The sequence below is a fragment of the Channa argus genome, chromosome 21 (genome assembly GCF_033026475.1).
Source record: "Channa argus isolate prfri chromosome 21, Channa argus male v1.0, whole genome shotgun sequence".
Classification (NCBI taxonomy): Eukaryota; Metazoa; Chordata; class Actinopteri; order Anabantiformes; family Channidae; genus Channa; species Channa argus.
In genome coordinates this window covers 269,434-294,849 of record NC_090217.1, presented here as the reverse complement: position 1 = coordinate 294,849, position 25,416 = coordinate 269,434, and the positions used below count along the sequence as shown (strand labels likewise).

Sequence of the window (25,416 nt, the reverse complement as noted above, 5' to 3'; positions counted from 1 at the left end):
GAGTGATTTATTGATAAACTTTAATTTCAAGTTAAGATGGACGGCTGTGGAACATAGAAAACACACATTTCTGTATAAACATATGCATTCCGATGGAGTTTAACATGTTGAGACCAGCTATTTGGAGTCAGATGAGCATTTCAGCAGCAAAGGTTTATTGTAGAACTTTAAAAGTCTCAGTGGCATGATTCTTGACACTAAGCCTGCTGAGGAATTTCTAATCCTAAGTGTCGCCTGATTCTGAGAAAGGACTTGCCATTTGGTACCACAGGTAGAGTTTTGGATGCTGAGATTCAGGATAGTGCAAGGGAAATGAATTGAAATGATGCCCTCCATCTTTAAGTGATGTAGCAGCTTGGTGATGTGTGAAGCCAGTTCCTTTTTGACTCAAAAGTATCAATCACATGGACCATACATTTCACCTTGACTGCAGAAATAAAGAATTCTTCAGCCAAAGGTTTTCCCACAGTACTTTACAGGTGTCTGTCCGTGACAAACACTTTAGAGTTGGGGGTGCCGGCATTCTCTATACATTACAGCCTAAGTTTATCCCTAGCTCTGATCCAAGACCTGCCATATGCAATCACCATCTCTCTAACGCAGTAAAATCTTGACTCATCTTGGACAGAAACAAATGACATTTTAAATGACATCACTGAAAAGCTTTTAGCATCTTTATAAAGAAAAAAATAATTAGTCAAAGTAAACAGGCATTACTGCTGACTGCCTACCATCTGGTATGTTTGTATTTTCATCATTTTACCCACCACTGATTGTATAAGCTGCTCAGTGACTGAAATGTTTGAGAAACATACAGTAGGATATCAAGGATCAGGACTAGTGATCACTGTGCTTCACACAGCCACAAAGTCTACAGGACTGACAATCTGCATTCCATAAAAATCTAAATGCATAAATAAAAGCTGAAAAAAGTACACAATACTAGGGAAGACAGCAAATACTTGTCAGTCCAACAAGATAATGACTATGGGAAATTTATTAAACATCAGCACATATATTTGCTCACCAGCAGCTTTAATAAAGGAACAACAAAAAAAAAGAAAAAAAAAAGGAAGTTCCGGCCTTCAGAAAGTGTATGTAAAATTTAACAACATGCCCATCACAATTACAGTAAATAGTGCTGAGTAAGTTTGAGTGCATCTGCAGGTTCTCCAAATATGTACATACCTGGGTAGATGATAAACAAGTCAAACCCACACCCACAAATAAACTTGACAATTTTATTAGCAATATTTGAAGAAAGTTATAATTTGTTAAATTTTATATTGAATTCTTTTTTCATTTTGTTATTTTTCTTTTAACATGAACTCCACAAAACAGACTCACAAGAATAGATGTTTAGAAAATGTTGAACAAGCCCCACTGACTTGTTGGATTTTTTTTCCTTTTTAAATCTTCTGTAAGTTCATTTATTAATGGCCTGCTTAAAGGCACTGCCACAATACACAAGATGGGGAGAAAAAGCTACTGTCCATCACTCACACAAGACAGTCCATTCTAGTGTTTAGTATACATGGGGGGTGGGGAGGTTAGTGGGTGGGGGTGCTATAGGTAAATCTCATAAAAATCATCCAGCTCCTCATGAAACAAGTCCCATTCATCCTCTGAATCTGTCACCTCATCATCAGTTCCTGCAGCAAGCAGCATGAGGAGCATCTCGCTCAGTTCAAAGGTCACCATCTCATCATCTTCGTTGTCAAAGGAATCAGTGCTTTCCCTCTCATCAAAGATGTCCCATAGCGGCGTTCGCCTTGAGTTCTGAGGATAAGGAATAGAGTTTTAGTCTCAAATATGTGTAGAGATAATGGGGGAAGTAATTAACACTGACATAGCAGGTCAAGTCCTGGAGCTTAAAAAAATGAATGGTCTATGCATGGAAGCAAAAGAAAAAACAGCTGAAATATCAATATCAATGAGTTTGTGATGCAACTCAACAGTCATCCTGTGACATTAGTAGATTTACCCCTTCACTTTCTGGACACTGTATATTGTAGATATATTTTATCACATCAATTCAATCCCAATAACCCATGACAGTTCCAGTACAAAGTTTTAAAAAATGTTTTCAAACTTAAAACTGAAATAATCTGATCTGAATGTTTCCAAGAGCATAGATGTCATGGCAATTGTAAATTGGAAGAAGTATGGAACCACCTACTGGAGTGGGCCCTCGAGGGATGTGACCAAGAATCTTACAGTCACACTAGTAGAGCTAAAGAGATTATCTGCAGATATGAGATAACCTAGTAGAAGGGTAAACATCTCAGTAACTCTCTCTCAGTCAGGCCTTTTTCTTAGAATGACCGACAGTATCGAAGGCCGTCCAGAGTTTGTTAGACATTTGATATTGAGAGGATGATGATCCATTAGGAAGAAAGTATTCAACTACCCAGATGCAGAGAATCTTGTACAGACTCCCGCAAAAAGATCAAATGTTACAAAAGGGCTTTAAAAAACTGAATTAATGGTCCGGAAGCTCTTGTTTTAAATTCATTCTACAGCACAAAATTTGCAGAAAGTGTATTGGCTGAAGGCTTCCTAAAGCCACTGTTTATTGAGTCTTGATATGATTCAGACATAATTTTCGAGAATGCAGGTTGAAGTTAAGGTTGTACTAAAGTACAAGTTATTAGTAAAGTTATTATAAAGTTGTCTCTAATCCTAACACAAACAGAACGTTTTAAGCAACATCATCTTTTTAAAGGAGTTTCTATTTTCCAGGTGACCTTGTCTATTATAACACCTTTTACTTTCTTTTACTTTCACCAGTAGGGGATGCCACAGTTAAAGAGGAGGCATTAATGTTGTTACTTCCAAAGATGAAGCAGAGATGTGGTTTATTAGAGTCACCAGTTCAAATTGACTGTACTCGCCATTTGTGCTTTTCCATCAGGCAAAAGGTTTGAATAGTATCTGTTGCCTAATACTTTTTTGGTATCACCTAGGTCAAGGTTTTAAATGAGCTTGTGGTGATACAAAAGGGTGATGTAAATGGTCTGCACTTATATAGCCTATTGGAACTCAAAACACTTTACGCTGCTTCTTATTCACCCATTCGCGCTCACAATCTCAAAAACACACACATACACACACACTGATGGGGGAGGTGCTATGCAGCTGGTTAACACTCACTAGGAGAAACCAATTATTATAAGTGTTATCTTGATGCAAACTTGATATGTTTTGCTATGTTGTATCGTTTTTGGTGTGGCTGTCTGATGTTTTGAGTGATCTTGTGGTGCAAACAACTAATTCACTGAATGATAGGAAAATCTGGCGCTCTTTACTATGCAAACTGCACTGTGACAGTCTCACTAACACTTTTCCCTTCCTTAGGTACTGACTAGCTGTTGGTGACAGTATTTAATTATGAATGGTTACCCGGCTTCTACTGTTGGATCCGGTCTGTCTTCGTGGGGGTTGAGCTTCCTCCAGCCGTCCATCGGGAAAGGCATGCTTGTAAAAGCAATTTGAGCCAAAAGGGCATGTTCCACGACCCTCATCAAAATATCGACATGGTTTACTCCTGAAACCAGACAATACACACATCAAGTTGGACTGTCTCAAAACTCAGCACAAAACACTCCAGAGACATCAAACAACACTAATCAAAAAGCTGGGTGACCTTTTCATTATTCAAATGAAACTAATTTCATCCAACACTTTAGAAAATAAGGTCTGCACCAGATCTCTATAGGTCTATTTCCAGTGAAAGAATAGGAGGTCCTCTCCATGCGTTTACATGTCTCCATTACATGGCATTAACTGTGTGTCCTTTTACTCCAATAGCTGCTTCTGTCCCTCTGTACCTTTCTGCAGGATACCCAGCATTACAGTGGTGTGTTTCCTATGTGCAGTTGCTGAGCTTAGTAACCTGCCCAATGTTTTGTTTGGTGCTTCTTGTTTTTCTTCTTCTCCTCTTTTTTCTCTCCCCTTTCCACTTACCGCAACCAATGAATGTAGATGGTCACTCACCCTGACCCTGGTTCTGTCTGAGGCATCTTTCCCGAAAAGTAGATTTTCTTTTCTACTGTCGTTTACTGCTTACTCAAAAGAGATTTGCTAGGCTCATCTTTAATTGTGTAAGGTCCTGACACTGTAAAGTGTCTTGTGATGATTTATGTTCCTGATTTAGCTCTATAATAATTTAATTGAAAGTCTAGTAGACTGTGTCCCTTTTTTTCCTGAATTGCTGTTTCCCATAGCAAATACAAAGCAGTTGGCAGAGATCAGGTATCTGTGCAGCACTGAAACAGCTATTGTTTTTGTTTTTTTTAGCTTTATAGTGAGTGTATCAAGTGTTTCCTCTTTAGTCCCAATTTAATGGAAATGGTCTGTGTACCCCATGCCATCTTTGTATTTCTGAATGAGTTTCTGCTTATCATCCTTGTCTTCCACCCAGTATTCACTTGGGATGACAAAGTTGGATGTGATTCGACACTCTGGGCATGACCTGCAGGACAAAACAAACAAACAAACAAATAAATAAACAAACAAATCAGTGGTCAGAAAAAACAATAACACAGTAGCTGGGTACTGTTGTATGAAATGTATTAGTTCTTCAATGAATGAGGGTGCAATATTGCTTTGCAGAGTAGTGGCCATATTGTTTTTAATCAGAAAAAACTTGTTCAGCTATGTGTTGGCCTACAGCAATGATTCTGTTTTTGATTTTGAGATGGTGTAATGATGATCAGAAAGTCTGTGGGGTTTATTATTTAAGTATTTAAATACAATCTTAAATACAGACTTCAATGAAAGTTGAATTGAACTGAATTCAAACTCATGATTTAGAAAAGTTTCCATTAGAAGCATTTCTCATGGAAACTTTTCTAAATCATGAGTTTGAAGGGCTCAGGTGTTATAAGTAAGACTGACCATAACTAAATAAACCCAAGTATGTATGGAATATATCTCACATTATGCATTTCTCTTGCAGCCTATGACCTTATTTCTATATCGATCGAATGCTGATTAGGACTTTGATCCTGTCTGCCCTCTTCTACACAAGCTGGAAATAAGCTTACTATCTCTGCAATGTGATGTATATAGACATTTTAGACAACTGGCTCTTTAAACAGGAAAAAAAATGAACAAAAATATAAAAACAAGTAAATAGTACTTAATGGTTTTTAATCTAGGGCCTTAGGATTAGTACATTTTAAAAGTTAATACCTCAGCTCACTACAGCTGAGCTAACAAGGTGCTCAATGCTAACAATATAACTTCTTTCGCTTTCTGTCAACTAGCATTAAATACCTTTACACTCCCACTTGTTTGGTCATTAGTTGTAGTATTTTAGACTCAGACTCAATAAATACTAGTAAGTCTTTAAACATTTCATAAATTGTTTGCTACATCAAATATTGTGTTGGAACAGGGTTATAAAAGGGTTTTTATTTATTAAGGTGTTTATTAATGGATAGAATTTTCCACATCAAACTTCAATGAAAATGTATTTTTGTGTCTTGATATACCAGTGATAACTTATGTGACAAAGCCATAGAAGAAACTTTAGACTACACAACCTAATAAACAGTATAAACCCTAGATCGAAGGTGGTGCAGTCGGGGGGGTTGGGAGGTGGTGGTTAGAAAAATTTGTTGCTAAACAACATTCCCCAGACAGCTATACAAATTTACCATTTAGCCTAATGAAGGAACCTACATTCGTATGATGAGACAAAGACAGCTGTTTGTCTCTTAACAAATAAAGCAGAAGGTAGTAATGTAGAAGTGACTCACTTTATGATTTTGCTTTCAAACTGCTTTGCACTCCTCCACTTGCGAATGCACTTTAGACAGTAGCAGTGGCTGCAGTTGGAGAGTATGCCAAAGCGACGCTCGCTTGGGTTGGCTTTCTCAAACACCACCTCCATACACACACCGCACATCATGTCCTTGCTGCGTTGGATCGCAAAAGAAATCTCCATGTCTTTCTCATGGGCCTCAATGCATGCCTAAGAGAGGGCGATAGTTAAACCAACAAAACTACATTCCCTCCATGTTTAATTCAATAATTTGGGATCCTCAGATGCTTAAATAACCTCCTAAATGACAAGATTGGGTTAATTTCTCAGGCTGTGTTCAGGGGACAGTAGCAATTTTTAAAAACCTTCAAAAAGAAAAAAAATTAATAATTGCGTTAATTTGATATAATGCCCAAAACTACAATAAAGTACAAAAAAGGTAAAGTGGTGTCAATATTCCTTAAAGTAACTAAGTGCATAATGTAATTAATATGTGGATTCTAGAATGGTCCTGATCCTGAGGATCAGGTGTATCAGTGATTGCTTGCATTCTGTTTTAGCTCGTCTGTGTTGCAGCACTGCTTTCCATAACAACAGCCGAATGGTGCTGGGCAAATTTGACAAAGTTCGAAAGTAATGGATGCGTTCTCTGAGTATTAAAGGAACTGTGTGACAGTGGGACAGTAAATGCACACCCCACCATTGTTAATGCGGGATTAATATTTCTGTTACTTTACCTTAGTGTGCTCTGAGCGTTGGTTGTTGTCAGTGGGATGGAGAACCTGGAGGCCGCACATGTCACATACATCGCCGTGGAGATAGGCACAGTTGATTCCGTATCGGCACTCTCCAACAGCAGCGTACGGACAGAGCTGCTTCCTTAACTCTTTGTTCTCCAGTGCTGTGTCATTTTCAACCTCCTCAATGAGAGGGACAGAGCTCTCCACCTTCACTGGCTCAGCTGAACACAAACAATCATTAAAAGAAAAACCTTTTCACTAATATCTACATTGTTAATGACAAGACTTAAACTTTTCATGTGCACAGATGGCAAGTATAAGTATCTGAACTCTGCAACGATCGCTTTCTTCATGGTGGTACAAATACAGGTAAACGGGTGGGGTGAAGCGGCTTTAATGTCAGTCCACAGCATGTCTTGTCTAAGAAAGGGCCACTCCAAGAGGATTTTTTTTGTTTGATGCCATTCAGATGTAATTTACTTTAAAGGTTTGTGGTCCGCATTAGGGATGGGTAATGAATTTTATCAGTTCCAATTCCCATCTATATCAGCATGAAATCCAAAATAGTGTATCCTCCTAATTATTAACAAAACTAATTGATCCAAATACGGAAACCTGATACAAAAATATTATGGTTTGTAGCTTAAAACACTAACATAACATATGTGAGAGTAAGGGACCTTTGCTTCTTATTCACACTCACAATCACACACCGATGGGGGAGCTTCTATGAAGCTGGCCAACACTCGCAGGGAGCAACTAAGTTGGGGTTCAGTGTCTTGCTTAAGGACACTTGTGTCCGGAGGAGTTACCGGAGGAGCCGGGGATCAAAAGGAGTCCACAATGACATTGTCAATTAAAAGAGAAAATTAAACAGGAAACTAAATTCTCATATTAAAATAGGTTACTTCATAATAAAGGCAGGCTTACTCCTGTCTGGTGGTCCAACAATTACCAACTCCAGAAGTTGTTGTATGATAAAACACCTAACATTGAATTACATGTTTCACAACTGAGCTGATAATGTAATAATTCCACCGAATACGGTAAAGAAAGGATGTACCTCCACGGCTATATGCACAACTTACCACTACAACCTTTTTGCCCACATCTGTCCGTTGCTAAAAAAAATTGCCAAAACCCAAATATCGCTTCATTGGCAACTGTTTAGGCAAAACTTTAAGGGAGTTATTTGATGTCATTGATGAGGTCATCAATACACACACTTCTTAATTTACCTAACCTTTCAAGACAGGATAAACAAAAGCAAAGCAAACAAAGAAAACTCCCACTGGCTTATACAATAGTGAAGTTTTAAAAGTCATAAGATTTTTAGTCATTTGCTAAAATTGTGAATATCCCAGACTTTATGGATGCTGATTGTGAACTTTTGAGATTTGGTAGAGTTGACAGATCACACTTGAGAGAGCTGCTGTGCTTAGTTTATAGAGTCTCACATTAAAATCGTGAGTTTTTTAATTTACTAGTTAGTTTATTCTTAACATTTAAAATCTCTTTGTTGTAGTACACGTTTTTTACTTAAAGGCACCAAAAAAAAAACCAAAATTCTGCTTACTAGTCATTAACATTAACTGCAGTTACCGTAGTTTCATATAAATTAGCGAACTTTAAAAAACTTTAGGCAGCGTCTTTTAGCTGCAGCAGGGGTTGGCCTTTCAGAGGGCAGAGGTTTAAATAATGGGTTTGTTTTAACAAGAAATAGTATCGATCAGTACAGAACGATCAGCAAAATGTGATGTTAGTCCATGCATGTGGCCTATACTTTGTTACCAACACAGATAATTTACCACACTATAATTATTCAGAAGGTTAATTTAAGTAACATTTAAACTGGTTTAAGACTTCTTCTGTAGCACAGACCCACATTATTAATGCCTCATGTTCTCTGCCTTATCTGAAATCAGAGATTTAGGGAACTTTAAGATCGAATACACTGCTTGTGGCACTACAATGAAATACGGCTTAACCAGTTTGAGACTGGGCAACATAAAAATCAATGTTTGGGACACTGCAGGCCATCATATGAATTTTTCCACTTGCATGACACATTTCACTTGCCTGAACAAGTTTAATTGCCCCTGAGCAAGTGTTACTGTCAAGCTCTCTAGACCATAGGTTGAAGTAACAAGCTAATCGCTTCCCAGAAAAATGTGAAAATGATGATGATGCATTCCAAAACACATGTGTAAAGGGTACATAAGGGTGAAATCTCTGCATCATAGGAACTGTTGTCACAGGGGGGAAAGTTGTGACTTAGGAGCTGGATTTTGCAGTAGGTGCCTTTCTTTTATTTGCCCTTACATGTGAAGTGCAAAGCAAGGCATGGATCATTGTGGACAGGGAGCAGTTAGTGTCGCATTATGTTCCCCCAGCAAGCAAGACTTGCCAACCGTAACCATCTAGGGTGGCGGACTACATTTCAGTTCAATGCTGTACTACTTTAAATATTTAGTCAGATTTGAAGTGAAACTGGACTTTCAGCTAATTTGCTTACTATGCACTCTGTCTTGTCTATTTCTAAAGTGAAGCCATAAGTTTAAGTGTTTATTGCAATCTATCATTTACTCTGCTGTAGTGCACACTGTAATGTTGACCCATGAATGTTTGAGGAGTTCTAATATAGAACCACATTCCAGTTGCCAACTCTAATGCCCATACATTAATTTAGTTGTAGAGGCCCGTCACTATATTAACACTGGTAAATAATTTAGATTTCTTTCTATACAAAAATTGGTAAAGTTAATTCATTGTAGAGCTGCATGCAGTATTCTGATTAGCTAAGCTTTCTTTTTCTCTCTCTCTAACTTATTAAAATTGAAGATGCAGAAAAAAATAACGTTACATGATACAGTTGTTTCTGTAATGTTTGATTTTCATAGGTACATGCAGGTAAGTTGTTGAGGTAGTGGCTCAGTTGGCAGGTAGAGTCAATCGGTAGAGTTGCTGCCCACCGACCGTAGGGTCGGAGGTTCGTGTCCCCCTCCTCCCGATCACATGCTAAGGTGTCCCCGATCAAGACACTAAACCCCCTAAAAGCCCGTTCCCATTCCCGATCCCAGCTGCGCAAGTGCTTGCCTCAAGTCCAGTAGAAATTGAGGAAGGATGCGTCAGGAAGGGCATCAGGCATAAAAACTGTGCCAAATCAACACGCTGACAAATGATCTGTAGTGGTGACCCTGAAGTCACAGAAAAAAAAACTAAAAAATTATAAATAATAATAAAATTGCAGGTGTTGGGGCCAGGACTCATCTACTTGTCTGTCAGCCAGCACTGGGCTGTCAGGGAGCATCTGTCAGCACTAGTTAGACTTGAGTTAGTGGCTTTTCAGCCTGTTCAACATGTTGAATCTGTGATTCTTAGTGTCATTTTAAATGTGTTAACACCACCATGCAATTAGGAGAAATTGTCTAAGGGGGGTGATCATAACCGTATCAAAACAATTTCTTTCTTATACTAAACATTCAATGTTGGGTTAGTTATTATACATTATGTTTTTATAACAAGGGCTCATTCAAACCTGCGGCCTTCAGCATCCCAAACCAATTCTCTACCACTGATCCACCAGTACCCAAAAACATCTTAATTATTTATCATTTGTGTTAACACCAAGTTAAAATCTATAACTAACAAAGTTTTTAACAATAGGTAAGTTCAGTGTTTTTGCCATTAGTCACCATATAAAGGTTAAGCTAATGTCCCATTGAGAACACAGGAAGGGAACATTAGCATTAAGTTAATAAAATTTAAATGTAAAATGTAACTTTGCATGAAAGATCATAATTTTTTAATCTGATATGTGTAGTGGTAAATGGTAAATGGTCTGCACTTATATAGCGCTTTTCTACCTATTGGCACTCAAAGCGCTTTACACTGCTTCTTATTCACCCATTCACACTCACAATCACACACACTCATATACCAGTGGGGGAGCTGCTATGCAGCTGACCAACACTCACCGGGAGCAACTAAGTTGGAGTTCAGTGTCTTGCTCAAGGACACTATGACATGTGACCAGAGGAGCCGGGGATTGAACCAACAGCTGTGAGATTGGTGGACAACTGCTCTACCTTCCTGCGAGTCACCCCTAGACCACTAGAAGCAGTGTAAAGCCCTTTGAGTGCCAATAGGTAGAAAAGCGATTTATAATTGCAGACCATTTAGCATTTACACTACTCTAAAAATACTGCATTTCTGTATTCACTTGTACCATTTGATTGAAAAAAAACAAAACAAAACAAAACAAAATCCCATCATACCAAATGTTAAAGAGTGACTATTAATAAACTAAATGTCGCTCACCCCGTCCACAGTATGGCTGTCCTGGAACAAACTCTGCAGCATTGACCCAGTCTTGCACCCCTGGGCCAGGTGTTACCACACTGACTTCTAAGTCTGATGGGCCAGCCAATGAGGCGGAGGGCAGCGGCAGCGTCTGAGTGGTTGGCAGCTCCTCCTTCTTTGCTGGTTTACAGTGTTCAAATCTGGGGTAGAGAGAACCAGCATTTTTACAGTATAAAATGTCTAACTGTTCAGCAGAGCAACTGCAGGAATGTAACAATCACAGAAATTACCCTAAAAACATAATGCAAAAGGGATTAGCTTGATTAAAAACAGCCCAAGTTGACAACGAAATAACCCTGGTGTATCAGCATTACATGTCTTGCACTGAGAATTGGAGTAAGACTGTCACTACTCCTCAGTATCCCATGATACATATGATTTACTGCTCCCACCCATTAGAGGCTCTTAATGTATTGCTAGCAGATAAATAATAAGTGAGATATTAGTTATTATAACACTATAATAGCACTATTTTGTCATTTGTATCAACTGTAGCTATTGTAGCATAATATTTCATGATACAACTGAGTCACAATAACAAGTACAAAACATAGTAGACAAAAGATAATCTTCCATTGCATAGACAAACTGTTTTAACTGTGCACTCAGAGTGGTTTAAGTAAGTAAAATGTCACTCCACCCAGTGACCAGTTTACAGTTAGTGTATTTCTTCTTCTTCTTTTCATTTCGGCTGTTCCCTTTCAGGGGTCGCCACAGCGAATCATTTGCCTCCATCTAGCCCTGTCCTCTGCATCCTCTTCTCTCACGCTGACTAACTTCATGTCCTCTCAGTACATTGATAAATCTCCTCTTTGGTCTTCCTCTAGACCTCCTGCCTGGCAGGTCCAACCTCAGCATCCTTCTACCGATATATTCACACAGTCTCTCCTCTGATCATGTCCAAACCACCTCAATCTGGCCTCTCTGACTTTATTTCCAAAACATCTAACATGAGCTGTCCCTCTGATGTCCTCATTCCTGATCTTGTTCATCCTCATCACTCCCAAAGAGAACCTCAACATCTTAAGCTCTGCTACCTCAAGCTCTGCCTCCTGTCTTTTCTTCAGTTCTTCAGCCGAACAACATCGCTGGTCTCACCATCATCTTGAACACCTTTCCTTTCATTCTTGCTGATACTCTTATCACACAACACACCTGACACTTTTCTCCACCCATTCCAACCTGGTTGCACTCACCCCAAGTACCTAAAGTCCTGCACCTTCTTCACCTCTGCTCCCTGTAACTTTACCATTCCACCTGGGTCCCTCTCATTGACACACATGTATTCTGTCTTTTCATGCCTCTGATTTTCAGAGCAGACCTCCATCTCTGGATTTTCCTCCACCTGCTTCCTGTTCTCACTACAAATCACAATGTGACCTACAGCAGACCTTACCACCGTCTTACAGCTATTATACATGTCCTGCACCACTCCAACATACCTCTCTGCCACTCCAGACTTCCTATACAATACCACAGCTGCTCTGTCTGCACCCTGTCATACGCTTTCTCTAAATCTACAAAGACACAATGCAACTCCCAATGACCTTCTCTATACTTTTCCATCAGCATCCTCAAAGCAAACACTGCATCTGTTGTACTCTTTCAAGGCATGAAACCATATTGCTGCTCACAAATGCTCACCTCTGCCCTTAGCCTAGCTTCCACTACTCTTTAGAACAACTTCATTGTTTGGCTCATCAGCTTTATTCCTCTGTAGTTGCCACAGCTCTGCACATCTCCCTTGTTCTTAAAAATTGACACAAGTACACTTCTCCTCCAGTCCTCGGGCATCCTCTCACTTTCCAAGCTCTAGTTAAACAAACTAGTCAGAAACCCTACTGCCACCTCTCCTAGACACTTCCATACCTCCACAGGTTTGTCATCAGGACCAATTGCCTTTCCACCCTTCTTCCTTTTCAACGTCCTCCTCACTTCACTCTTACTAATCTTTGCTACTTCCTGCTCTACACCAGTCACCTCTTCTACTCTTTGTTCCCTTTTTATTTTCCTCATTCATCAACTCTTCAAAGTTCTCCATCCATCTTCCCATCACACTCCTGGCACCTGTCAATACATTTCCATCCTTATCTTTAATCACCCTAACCTGCTGCACATCCAGTCCATCTCTATCCGTTTGTCTGGCCAACCTGTACAAATCCACCTCCCCCTCTTTAGTGTTCAACCTAGCATACAAGTCCTCATATGCTCTTTGTTTGGCCTTTGCCACCTCTACCTTCACCTTATGCTGCATCTCCCTGTACTCCTGTCCTCTCAGTGTCCCACTTCTTCTTAGCTAACCTCTTTCTCTGTATACACTCCTGAACTTCCTTGTTACACCACCAAGTCTCCTTGTCCACTTTCCTCTTTCCCGATGACACGCCGAGTACACTCCTACCTGTCTCCTTGATCACATTAGCTGTAGTGGTCCAGTCATCTGGAAGCATTTTCAGACCACCCACACTGTCTCAGCTCCTCCCTGAAAACTACACAACATTCTTCCTTTTTTCAACTTCCACCAGTTCCTCCTCTGCTCTGCCTTTGTCCTCTTCATCTTCCTAACCACAAGTCATTTTACACACGACCATCCTGTGTTGTCTGGCTACACTCTCCGCTACCAATACTTTAATTAATCAGGTTTTTCCAGTATGCTGATTTCTTGACTGTCATGTAAATGGAAACCTGGTTTCCATAATGTTGTGGAAAGTTATCCCTAGGTAGATTTCTCTTGGTAAATGCAAATTTCCCTGCTATCTAAACACGTAACCAGTTATTTTTGATTATTTTTATTTTATATCAGTGTCTTTTCTTGTCCCTCTCTCTCACCTCGCCCACTCTTAAATTCTGTGAAGAGACAATGTCTTTGTGAAATATAGCATGGCTACACTAAATACCCACTGCTTCATATTCATCGCTGCTGACTAAAGATTTTCTGTGAAATAGGAAGGGCTTGGAATCAGAGAATATGACACCCAAAAAAAAAGGGCTCAAGAAAACTAACTGAATATGTTGTCGTTATGTGACATGCACTGTAAACATTCAACAGTGGAATATTATGCATGGTGACAGCTTGTTTTGGCAATAGCCAAAATATTTATAAAACTGTAAAATTAATTTGAACTTTCAGTGCTCAAAGCTTATGCTAAGCTGTAGGTGGACATAACTCTCAGTCTCCTAAATCATCAGTTATGCAGAGGTTTACAGACACCTAGGGTTGGATATCATTTTCATTTTTTATTTCCAATTTTGCTTATTAACCCATGTCTTTTCAATTCTGTTTCAATAACAAAATTTTTAACTAAAGAATGTGTAGTTAATAAAACTACTACTTTCATTCTTGTTTATTCTTGTTTTCATTCTTGTCGGTGAAGATTCTCAGTCATCCAGGTTTGGTTATCCAAAGGTTAAATCATGTCAACTGGACTTCTATTCTTTAGTTAGAAATGTTTCGTTACTTATCCAAGCAGCATCTTCGGTCTAAATAAAGTGGCTGGCGAACCTAGTTATATCCTCCAGAATAGGCCTTCGTTCCACGCTGGCCTGAATAGGCTCCTTAAGGTGGGAGGTGGGAACACGGTGGAGTCATCAAGATGTAACGATTACGACCATAACCACCTTAACCCCTAAGAGTCTTGTTCATTCTAGTGCATATTTGTTCATTACTGCAACCCAAACTGTCACACCCAAACCAAATCTGCACCGAAATTACTGCATTTACCATACACTTATGTAACCGGGTTACATAAATGCATGTAAATGCAGGTAATTGGGGAACCATGTTTACATGCACTTAAGAAACCTTGTTACAGGAAATCAGTGTATACATGCAGCACAAGTGTAACTTGATTTCTCCTCTACCTCAGACATGTTTTGGAAACCTGGTGCACAGATTTTAACTGTATAATGATGTAAAACGCTGCTTTCTGAATTCTATCCCTCTCTCCATGTGCCTGTATGTGCTCGTGTCGCAGCAGAGTGACAGCACAGGGAGAGAAAGGAAAGCCACATGCAGCTGATCCACAACAGTCTGAATTTTAAAAATCTGCAGTGGAAAGTGACTTAGGGGCGACTGTGGCGCAGGAAGGTAGAGCGGTTGTCCACCAATCTCACAGTTGTTGGTTGAGCAAGACACTGAATCCCAACTTAGTTGCTCCTTGTGAGTGTTGGCCAGCTGCATAGCAGCTCCCCCATCGGTGTATGAATGTGTGTGTGATTGTGAGTGTGAATGGGTAAATAAGAAGCAGTGTAAAGCGCTTTAAGTGCCAATAGGTAGAAAAGCGCTATATAAGTGCAGACCATTTACCATTTATATTGGAAAGTAGCCACCTTAATGTTACTTCTGCACAAGTTGATTATCATGTTGACATTTCTGCAGCCTTACTAAGTTCTATAGTCGATAGTGTTGCCCCTCTGAAAAAAAAAGGCAGTAAACCAGAAGAGGTGATCTCCATGGCATAGTTCGCAAACACGCAACTTAAAACAGGCAACACGAAAGTTAGAAAGGAAGTGGAGTTCCAGAAATTTAGAAGAATCTCAATTAGCCTGGAAAAACTTAAAAAAATTTAAAAATGTAAAAAAAAAGCTCTCTGAGCAGCAATGACTTCATGACTTCCTTTATGAATAAAATTGTAGCTATTAGAGAAAGAATTCACCAGATCATCCCCCTTAATATTACAGATAGATCTTCACATACAACAGTGCTAGAATCATCAATAAAGGCCCCAATCCCTCTTAGAATGCTTTTTATCCATAGATCTCGCTGAGCTAACTTCAATCATCTAAACCAACAACCTGTCTGCTAGACCCTATTCCAACTAAACTACTCAAGGAAGCTTCACTCTTAATAGATACATTCGTATTAGATATCATTAATCTATCTTTAGAAGCAGGCTATGTACCACAGGCCTATAAGGTAGATGTAATTAAACCACTACTTAAAAAACCCCATCTTGACCCAGGTGTTTTAACCAATTACAGACGAATATCTAATCTCCCCTTTATTTCTAAAATAATTGAAAAAAAGTAGTTGCAAAACAATTATGTGACCAATGTTATAGGAATAATTTGTATGAAGACTTTCAGTCAGGATGTAGAGTTCCTCATAGTACAGAAACAGCACTGGTAAAAGTCACCAACGATCTTCTCATGGCCTCAGATAATGGGCTGGTCTCTATACTTGTTCTGTTAGATCTTAGTGCTGCATTCGATACCATTGATCACAACATTTTATGGGGGAGCTGCTATGCAGCTGGCCAACACTAACCGGGAGTAACTAAGTTGGGGTACAGTGTCTTGCTCAAGGACACTTCCACATGTGACCGGAGGAGCCGGGGATTGAACCAACAACTGTGAGATTGGTGTCTGATAGATTTCAATTTGTTCATGTTAATGATGAATCCTCCATGCACACAAAGGTTAGCTATGGAGTTCCACAAGGCTCTGTGTTAGGACCAATACTTTTTACTTTATATATATATGTCTCCTTTAGGCAACATTATTAGAAAACACTCCATAAATTTCCACTGTTATGCTGATGATACCCAGCTATATTTATCTATGGAACCAGATGAAAATAATAAGTTAATAAAGCTTCAAGCATGCCTACAAGACATAAAGGCCTGGATGTCCCACAATTTTTTACTTTTAATCTCAGACAAAACTGAAGTCATAGTATTTGGGCCCAAAAATATCAGAGATATGATGTCCAACCATATTGTTACCCTAGATGGCATAAGTCTGGCCTCCAGTACTACTGCAAGGAACCTTGGAGTTATGTTTGATCAGGATCTGTCCTTTAAGTCACGTATAAAACAAATCTCTAGAACAGCCTTCTTCCACCTACGGAACATTGCCAAAATTAGGAGCATACTGTCTCAAAGTGATGCAGAAAAACTGGTCCATGCATTTGTTACTTCTAGGTTGGACTACTGTAATTCCCTACTTTCAGGATGCCCCAGTAACTCCCTAAAGAGCCTGCAATTAATCCAAAATGCTGCAGCAAGAGTGCTGACTGGAACTAGCAAGAGAGATCATATTTCACCTTCACTAGCTTCTCTCCATTGGCTTCCCATTAAATTTAGAATAGAATTTAAAACCCTGCTTCTTACATATAAAGCTCTGAATGGTCAGGCTCCATCATATATAGAAGACCTCATAGCACCATATCATCCCAGTAGACCACTTCGCTCTCAGAATGCAGGCCTACTTGTGGTTCCCAGAATTTCCAAAAGTAGAATGGGAGGTAGAGCCTTTAGCTATCAAGCTCCTCTCTTGTGGAACCAGCTCCCAGTTCAGATTCGGGAAGCAGACACCCTCTCTACTTTTAAGTCTAGGCTTAAAACCTTCCTCTTTAATAAAGCATATAGTTAGTTATAGTTATGCTGCCATAGGCTTAGACTGCTGGGGGACCCACCCCCCAATGCACTGAGCTCCTTTCCTCCTCTTGACCATCTCTCCTCTCCTCTCACCCCGCAATTCTCACCACTGTATGTCATTAACTCTGTGTGTTCTCTCCCGTAGTTGTCTTTGTCCTCCTCTGTCCCCCTCTCTCTGTCCCTTTCTGCAGGTGTCCCCCGGCTTTGAAGCTGTGTGTCTTCCAGCGTGCAGCTACTGGTCCTACCAATCTACCCGATGTTTTGTTGTTGCTTTTTGTTGCTCTGTTCTTTTCTCTCTCCCCTTTCCACTCACCCCAACCGGTCGAGGCAGATGGCCGTCCACCCTGAGCCTGGTTCTGCTGGAGGTTTCTTCCGTTAAAGGGAGTTTTTCCTCTCCACTGTTGCCTATGGCTTGCTCCAGGGGGAATTGTTGGGTTCTCTTTATATATCTTTATAATCTTGACTTTATTCTGTAAAGTGCCCTGAGATGACTTTGTTGTGAATTGGCGCTATATAAATAAAGTTGAATTGAATTGAATTGAATTGAATAGATGACCAACATCTACACACAGCATTTGTGCACACTGGTTTCTCTCTTGTTCTTTTCAAGGATGCAGCTAATTAAGGAATAATTCTGTTATTGTTATTGCTGAAAAGATAAGCACGCAAATTTGATTTGATTTTTCTATGTTAAAATGTTTTGTGCGTTTTGTGATCCATTTACAACCATTTGAATGAATCAAACTAATCAACTAAAGTGAAATACAAAAGTGTGTAGGTGTTTCCAAACTTCTTTTTGAAAGTGTACTTGGGAATAATAATGATCTTCAACAACCGTTTGAAGTTAATGTTTCAGTCGTGAACTCATTTAAATAGACAGGTTTGCCACAACCATAAGTTTTCTTAAAAGATAAAGCCAAATTACAAAAAAACCCCAAAACAAAACAGAAAAACGTAACAGACATACAGAATTTATAAAAAAAAGCTCCAAAAAGTATATGAAAACGATCAAGTTGTCTTATTTGTCTTGTCTTCTAAAATCTTCTTGTCTCATTAAAAACAACTTGATTAAGCCAATTTACAGCATACCACCTCATTTTGAGCAAGTTAAAACCCTATAATGGGAAACTCAAGTAACTGTCAAAGTCAACATATATGAACCACGCATTATTTAGGGAAAAGAGATAAAGAGCAGTGAGGAAAATATCAGGATCTAGCATCATCAAATCTAAAAAAAGATCATTAGTTAATGGCTGAACTTTGTTTCTCTGGACATTGTCTAAAGTTCATATGTAATATAAATGCTACAGATTCTCCATTCCATTCAAAGCTTAATTCACATGTGATAATATTCTAGGTAGAAATTTGCAGTAACATCCAGTGTCCTGCAGCTCTTACAAAACAAAATGTAGGCTTTTGACAATTGCCAACAATGAATGGTTAAATATACATTAACCATAAAGAGTGTCTTGATTTTGCATTAACCACAGAAGTAGGCTCATCTTTATTACCTTGGTCCAAATAAAGATCTGGAGCTGCCGAGGTCAAAAACATGCCCTAGACCGTATTTGAGAAATGAGGGCACTCAACATCATGCAAGGAAGATTTGTTTCATCACATTTTTAGGAATGCACAGATTTTCATTTGGTGTTTGTTACACATTTGCTGATCCAACATGAAAGAACGAAATAGTGCTGAAATAAATAATAAAATTAACGGTGCAGCCCTGAAAATAGATCCCCAGCTGTCTGTCAGACTGGCCTCATTATAGAAAACAAGTCAACTTGATAGCTATAATACAGCATGACTAACAGTCCACGACAGCCTGTTCACATAGCCACACAAAAAGAAGACCTGCCCCCTCTCTTCTTCTGCATCATGCTTGATGGTGAGCCGTTAGAACACACTGTTAACCATTGTGTTCCCAGAAGGCCATTTTATTGCCCGATGAAAAGGGATGGGGGAAGTTGTGCATAAAGACATGAGAAATAATAAAGAAGGGCGATGCAACAGTGAACTTCGAGAACCCAGCAACACCAGAGAAGGAGGGGGAGCAGCTCACAGAGACAGGAGGGGAGGGGATCACAGAATGTTATGCAATTTCCATGCAGTCTGGAGTGCAAACACTGTCTGGCCCTGGGGGCTGCAGGAGAGAGAGGCAGAGCCATATAAAGACAAAATGAAAAAGCATGGCAGAGCCCATCACAATAGACAGAGCCTATGGAATTCAATCTTAATAACCCCCCACAGTGAGACCCTTTATTTGGATTGCTAATACAAGGTGCACAGTCTGATGGGGGTCACAGAAGTAATGAGAATACCCTCATCACTTAAGCGCAATCACAAGGATGGAGGAATGTGACTTATCAACACAACAATGGCAGCTTAGAGCTGTATACACTCCACTAAAGGCCTAGTGGAGGGTGCCTATTCAAGCAAAACTGTGCATGTATATAAATAACTAATACATGCACATCGCTGTTAGGCTTGTCCTACCAGTGTCTCAGTAACTATGGGGATGCTCCTGAAGCCAGACATGGAGCAGCCACCGTCTGTCTACTAGTGCTGCCTGGTTACACTCAAGCCTGACAAGAGACTGGGAGCTTACCCAGCTTCTCAGGAGGACCATAAAACTGTGATTTGAACCCATTTACAAAGGATTCATAGTGATAACTAAATGCAATGCATTCTTAAACAGTGTTTACATCATTTTGATGTCTGAGTAAAGTATTTCTGAAAGTCTTCGTAGGTTGATGGATATAACAACTCAATTTTGAAAAGATGTGTTTAAAATGAAAGTGCTCCATCCTTTGAAAACCTAAATCTACTAGTAGAAAGATATAATGTTTTTTTTTTTTTAAGTCTTTGAATGTATTTAATTGTTTCTAATAAATATATACTCAATGTTTTTTAAGGCTGTTTTGAAGACTGCAGATGCACCCTGATCACTGAGAAAACAAAACCAAAGCATAATTAATACTACTATAAATACTAAAGATCAACAGATACATAATCTACAATTTTGATCATCTAGCGGAGGGGGGGGGGGGTTGCATTTATACAATCTTTGGCACAGTCCGCTATGTTGAAGTCTGTTTTGCAACCAGTGTGCAAAGAACACACACACACTGACAGCTAACAGCCCACACACCTGTAATCAGTTCAAATCATGGAATTAACATTACTAATCAGCTAATCTGAGCTGCTGTTTTGACATTTTAGGGTAGCAATTATGTAGTCTACAGGCATGGTACAGGTGAGGGGAAATAGTCCTGTTTTGAATTGATTACAGATGTCATTCTCTGACATATTAAAAAATAATAATAATAAAAAATAAACTTTGAAGTCATGTTGGCTTTCCTTGTGGTCTCCCATCCAATGTTTGCGTAAGTAAGCAAGCCTGCTAGCTCATTACTAACTGCTATAAAGAAGCTAAAAGGTGACTATGGACACTAAACCGTTCTGCCTAATTCACCACAAACTATCTTAAAACCAAGCGAGATTAGGATGACAATGTCTGAGCTTTCAGGGAAAATGAGAGGAGGCAAAATTTGCATCTCATATTAATGAAGGTTGATGTACTGTTTTCAAAGTATTAAGTAGATCCTGTAGGCCGAACCTAGAAACTTTATTTTTAAACTCTAAACTATTTTCCTCTCTGTTAAGAGTTTTCTTCATTTGTGCTGGTTGGTGTTTTCATCCAACCACAGGCCAGCTTTAGTGACGGCGGCAAAAATTAGATAAACACATATGTACTCTATTTTTGTTGTACTTGAGCATTCTAGCAAAGTAAATCGGAGCCCTGAACTGCCTAAATATAGATAACATATAAACAACCCCACCAGAGTCAAAAATACACTGGATCACTGCTACACAGTTTTGAAGGAAGCTTATCACTCTGTTCTCAGCTGACCTTTAGGGAAACACTACAATTTCTAAAGCCTGTAGTTAAAACTTTATAGCGATGGACCATAGAGACAGAGCAGTAGCTGTGGGCTTGCTTGGACTGAACAGATTGGAGTGTTTTTCAAATTACAGCCAATAACATGGAAAAATGAAATGCATACAGTGCCTTGCAAATGTACTCATACCATTTGAAATTTTTTCATGTAGCAACCACAAATGTAAATGTATTTTATTGGGATTTTATGTGATAGACCAACACAAATCGGTACAACTATGTAATCGAAGAAAATGATCAATTGTTTTCAAAAATGTCTTACTATTAAATATCTGAAAAGTGTGGCATGCATTTGCATTTAGCACCCGAGTCAATACTTTGTAGAACCATCCTTTGCTGTAACTACAGCTGCAAGTAAATGGTTAATGGTCTGCACTTATATAGCACTTTTATACCTATTGGTACTCAAAGCACCTTACACTGCTTCTCATTTACCCATTTGAACTCACAAGCACACACACTAATGGGGAAGCTGCTAAGCAGCTGGCCAGAACTTACCGGGAGCAACTAAGTTGGGATTCAGTGTCTTGCTCGAGGACACTTCAACATGAGCCAGGGATCAAACCAATAAATGTGGGATTTTAGACGACCGCTTTACCTCCTGGCGCAAAGTCTTTTGGGGTATGTCTCTACCAGATCTGCACATCTAGAGAGTGAAATTTCTGCCCATTGTTCTTTGCAAAATAGAAACACATTTATGTTTGTGGTTGTAACATGACAAAACGTGGAAACGTTTTTTGTGAGTACATGTTTCTGTCTACAAAGACCTATTGCAACAAGACATGGTTTGCAGTTAAACTAACAGCTTCACAAAACCAAAGAGAAAGCTCATACAGTAAAAGTGGGGTTAGACTCCTGAATAAGCAGGCTAGAAATTCACTGACAAAAGAGATCAATATAGGTGGCTGAGGAGAACAAAAAACTGGCAGGAAGTCCAAATGCATTTTACTTCAGGTTTAAAAGACATAGCCACTCACCTGCACTAGCACAGTGATCACCACCACTGCTCCCTTTAATTCCTCTTAAGACACACAGGGTGCACACCCTCCCTCACCTTCCCCTCCAGACACCAGGACTACATACTCCCCCGCCTCCATTGTTGCCCTTCAGACACCCAGACAGTATTCACCCCTCCATCTCCCCCTCCAGACACACTCAGGATATGTGAAAAGGAGATGAGCAGCTTCTTCCACAGACAGAAAATAAGGAAGTCTGCAAACCCAGAAAAAGTCAGCCACTCCTGTCTAGAAGCCTATACTGGCCAACTGGGCATAATCTCCACCCAAACTTTCAACATATCACTAGAACTGTGAAAAATCCCCTCAAACTTTAAATCAGTCAGTCATACTACCAGCCCCTAAAAAATGCTACTATCAGAGGACTAAATGACTACAGGCCAATCAATCTGACATCTGCTATCAGGTCAAATAGGTCAGTAGTTTATGCATTAAACATGGCACTGATTACATTCTAGAAAAACCCTACAGCCCTAAGACATGTGCACAGCTTTTGTTGGTGGATTTTAGCACACCATTCAACACGATCATTCCAAAAATCCTATCCTCCAAACTTATCCAGCTTTTTGTATCCCCATCCATTAGTCAGTGGATCACTAGCTTTCGGACCAACAGGACACAGAAGGTAAGAATGGGAAAAGTTACTTCCTGCACATGGCAAACCAGTCTTGGTGCTCGTCAGGGATGTGTCCTCTGACATTTGACCTTCTCCCTCTACACAAAGGACTGCACCTCAAATGACTCGACTGTCAAACTCCTATAGTTTGCAGATGACACAACCATTATCTGCCTCAATGGAGATGAAGATGAGACTGAATACCCATAGGAAGTTTATCAACTGGTGCTTTTGATTCAGGCAAATCATCAAAGCAATATTTTAAAGAGTATAAAAATTGGACTTGGCCAATTGGCCTTCATAAGCTGAATGTTTTGAAGTTTGAAGTCAGTGTTTCTGGGTCAAAGTATGCCGAAGTAGTTAGGCACCAAAAAATGTATGTAAGACGAAAGTCATAATAATAAAAATAATAAAGATTAGACTATGATTACTGTAAATGCTCCAACATTTACTCCAACATAGATTAAGAGCAGATGTTTGAGATTTTTTAGTTGAAACTTGAATTTCACTCAGTTGGCAGTTTATTAACAAAGTCTGTTTAATCCAACAGTCCTACGGTAAATCCTCCCTTATGAAGGTGAATGCTCCGTTTTTGTTTGAAACTGTTTTGGTGAAAAAAAAGCTGTAGTTAAACTTTACCGTGTTATATAGTGACATGATTTTGTACTTTCCCCACTTCGATAGAAATGTGATATAATAAATACATACTCTTGGTTCAGACAGGTTTAGTGCCAACTATATTTGAAAATGCTAGTTAAGTACAACAGATTTCGACTAATTTTTCTATTTAAGTTTTAGTTTTGTTTACCTGCAACGGTCCCCAAACACACAGTTTCCCTTTTGAAAGAACCTGCAAATCATGGCTGCCGGTTTGCTGTTGGTAAGATCATGGGAATATCGACAGTTGTCTCCTTCTTTGCAAAGACCATGCATGAAATATCTGGAAATACAAAATAAAAACAAAGTTGTAGAGTCAATCAGCAATTTCAGTGATTTGCATATTAGAGCTTCGAAGGCAACCAAAGTATTACTGGAATTTCAAATCGACATAGCAAACTCCGCTGAAGTCAAGTGAAGTTTTAAAAGCTGAAAAAACCCTAGAGCCAAGCAAGGCATATGTATCTGAACATAGTCTTTCACTTTCATATCGGTAAAGCGATCAACTCCATCTTAACGTGATCACGTGTACCATCTGACTCCTTAGAGTGGTCTATATAGACGTATAACCTTCCTGTGACTAGCACAAAAATTTAAGTTCAACAAAACCATCCGGCGGAACATGTTCGTTGGTGAACGCTAGTTTTAAAGTAAGTGTGGCTACTCCGTGCCTTGGGGTGGCTAGTAACGTTAGGCTCTACCTAAAGAAATGTTACGATGGCTACAACTGTTTTACCAAGTCTAATCGTATAGTTAATTTAGCAGTGATACTAGTCGTGTTCATTGAGCTTTAAACCTTCAACACCATTTCGCTACAATAACAGCAGAGTAGCAAGATAGTATAGCTAACATTAGCTGACAGCTAGCTAACAGCTGAGCCGAGCCTCAAAAGCCGCTGTAGTCAGTCGTTCGCTAGGCACCGCTATTTTGCTATTAAATGACAAACGATATAACTATTTTCGATATTCTCATAATCGTTTGTTTTTTTTACCTGCAGGTTACGTGTTTGGTCCAACCTCCCGTTACTGCTGAAGCTGCCGTAGACGCTGCTGCTGCCTCCGCCATTGCTGTTTATGTTGAGAACCAACAGCCGGATGTTCCGGACAGCTCCGCTTCGGCTCGGGTTCTTTTCGCATATTGACGGTTCAAGTCGGAGTTTACCGAACACGTTGCGTCGTGTGCTGCCCACGCTGATTAAGCTCGTGCTTACAGTTCAGCTTTTATGAAACAGAATAAGTCCAATGACCTATCAAAAATGTCTGCCCTGATAGGGATCAAAGTTATATACAACAGTATGAAATACGTATGACTTAAATCCATCATTTGTATACATTTCAAAATATATGTAAAATGTGTCACCAGCGCCTTGTTTATGTTTTCTGGTCTATTTTTCCCTCCAGTGGTATTTATTAACATTCAAATATTTTATTACAATATGAAATTATTGATGAAGACTGACCAAAACAAAATAAGATTATAGGAAACAATATTATGTTTATTAAAAGTGATAATTAAAAAATAGAATTCCTACTGAATTTTGAATACTCCTTTTATACATATCAAATTACATGATAGAAAAGGTTAAAATAAACACAGGTTGTTTTCTCTCACAGGAAATCATGTCAGTCCTTGGATTTGACATAAAGGGATATGACCAGTCCTGTTTTATAGAGACATTAGCCAAACATAACAAGATGAACAGTAATCTAAGGAAAATTCTAAATTATTGTTTTAGTTATTTAAATAAAAGTTTTAATATTAAATTGTATAGATTAGAGACAAAATTGGAAAAACAAAAATACTGTAAATCCTATTTGTGATGAAAATGAAAACTACATCCCCAGAGACATAACAAAACTGCTACTGGCTTGTTATTTAACAGATATAAAACTCCTTATTTTTCCACCAATTTGTATATCT

The 25,416-nt window shown here is 39.1% G+C and overlaps 1 protein-coding gene across 1 annotated transcript; it reads right to left on the bottom strand.

Moving 5' to 3' along the window:
* Nucleotides 1-3: 3 nt before the first annotated feature.
* On the bottom strand, nucleotides 4-24,726 carry mkrn1 (makorin, ring finger protein, 1). The gene is made up of 8 exons (XM_067491022.1): nucleotides 24,488-24,726; nucleotides 23,648-23,779; nucleotides 10,831-11,012; nucleotides 6,508-6,731; nucleotides 5,766-5,980; nucleotides 4,364-4,474; nucleotides 3,403-3,547; nucleotides 4-1,779 (listed from the first exon to the last, which is right to left on the bottom strand). Exons 1-8 carry the CDS (start codon nucleotides 24,559-24,561, stop codon nucleotides 1,567-1,569), a joined length of 1,296 nt encoding a protein of 431 aa, XP_067347123.1. The 5' UTR covers nucleotides 24,562-24,726; the 3' UTR covers nucleotides 4-1,566.
* Nucleotides 24,727-25,416: the final 690 nt, after the last annotated feature.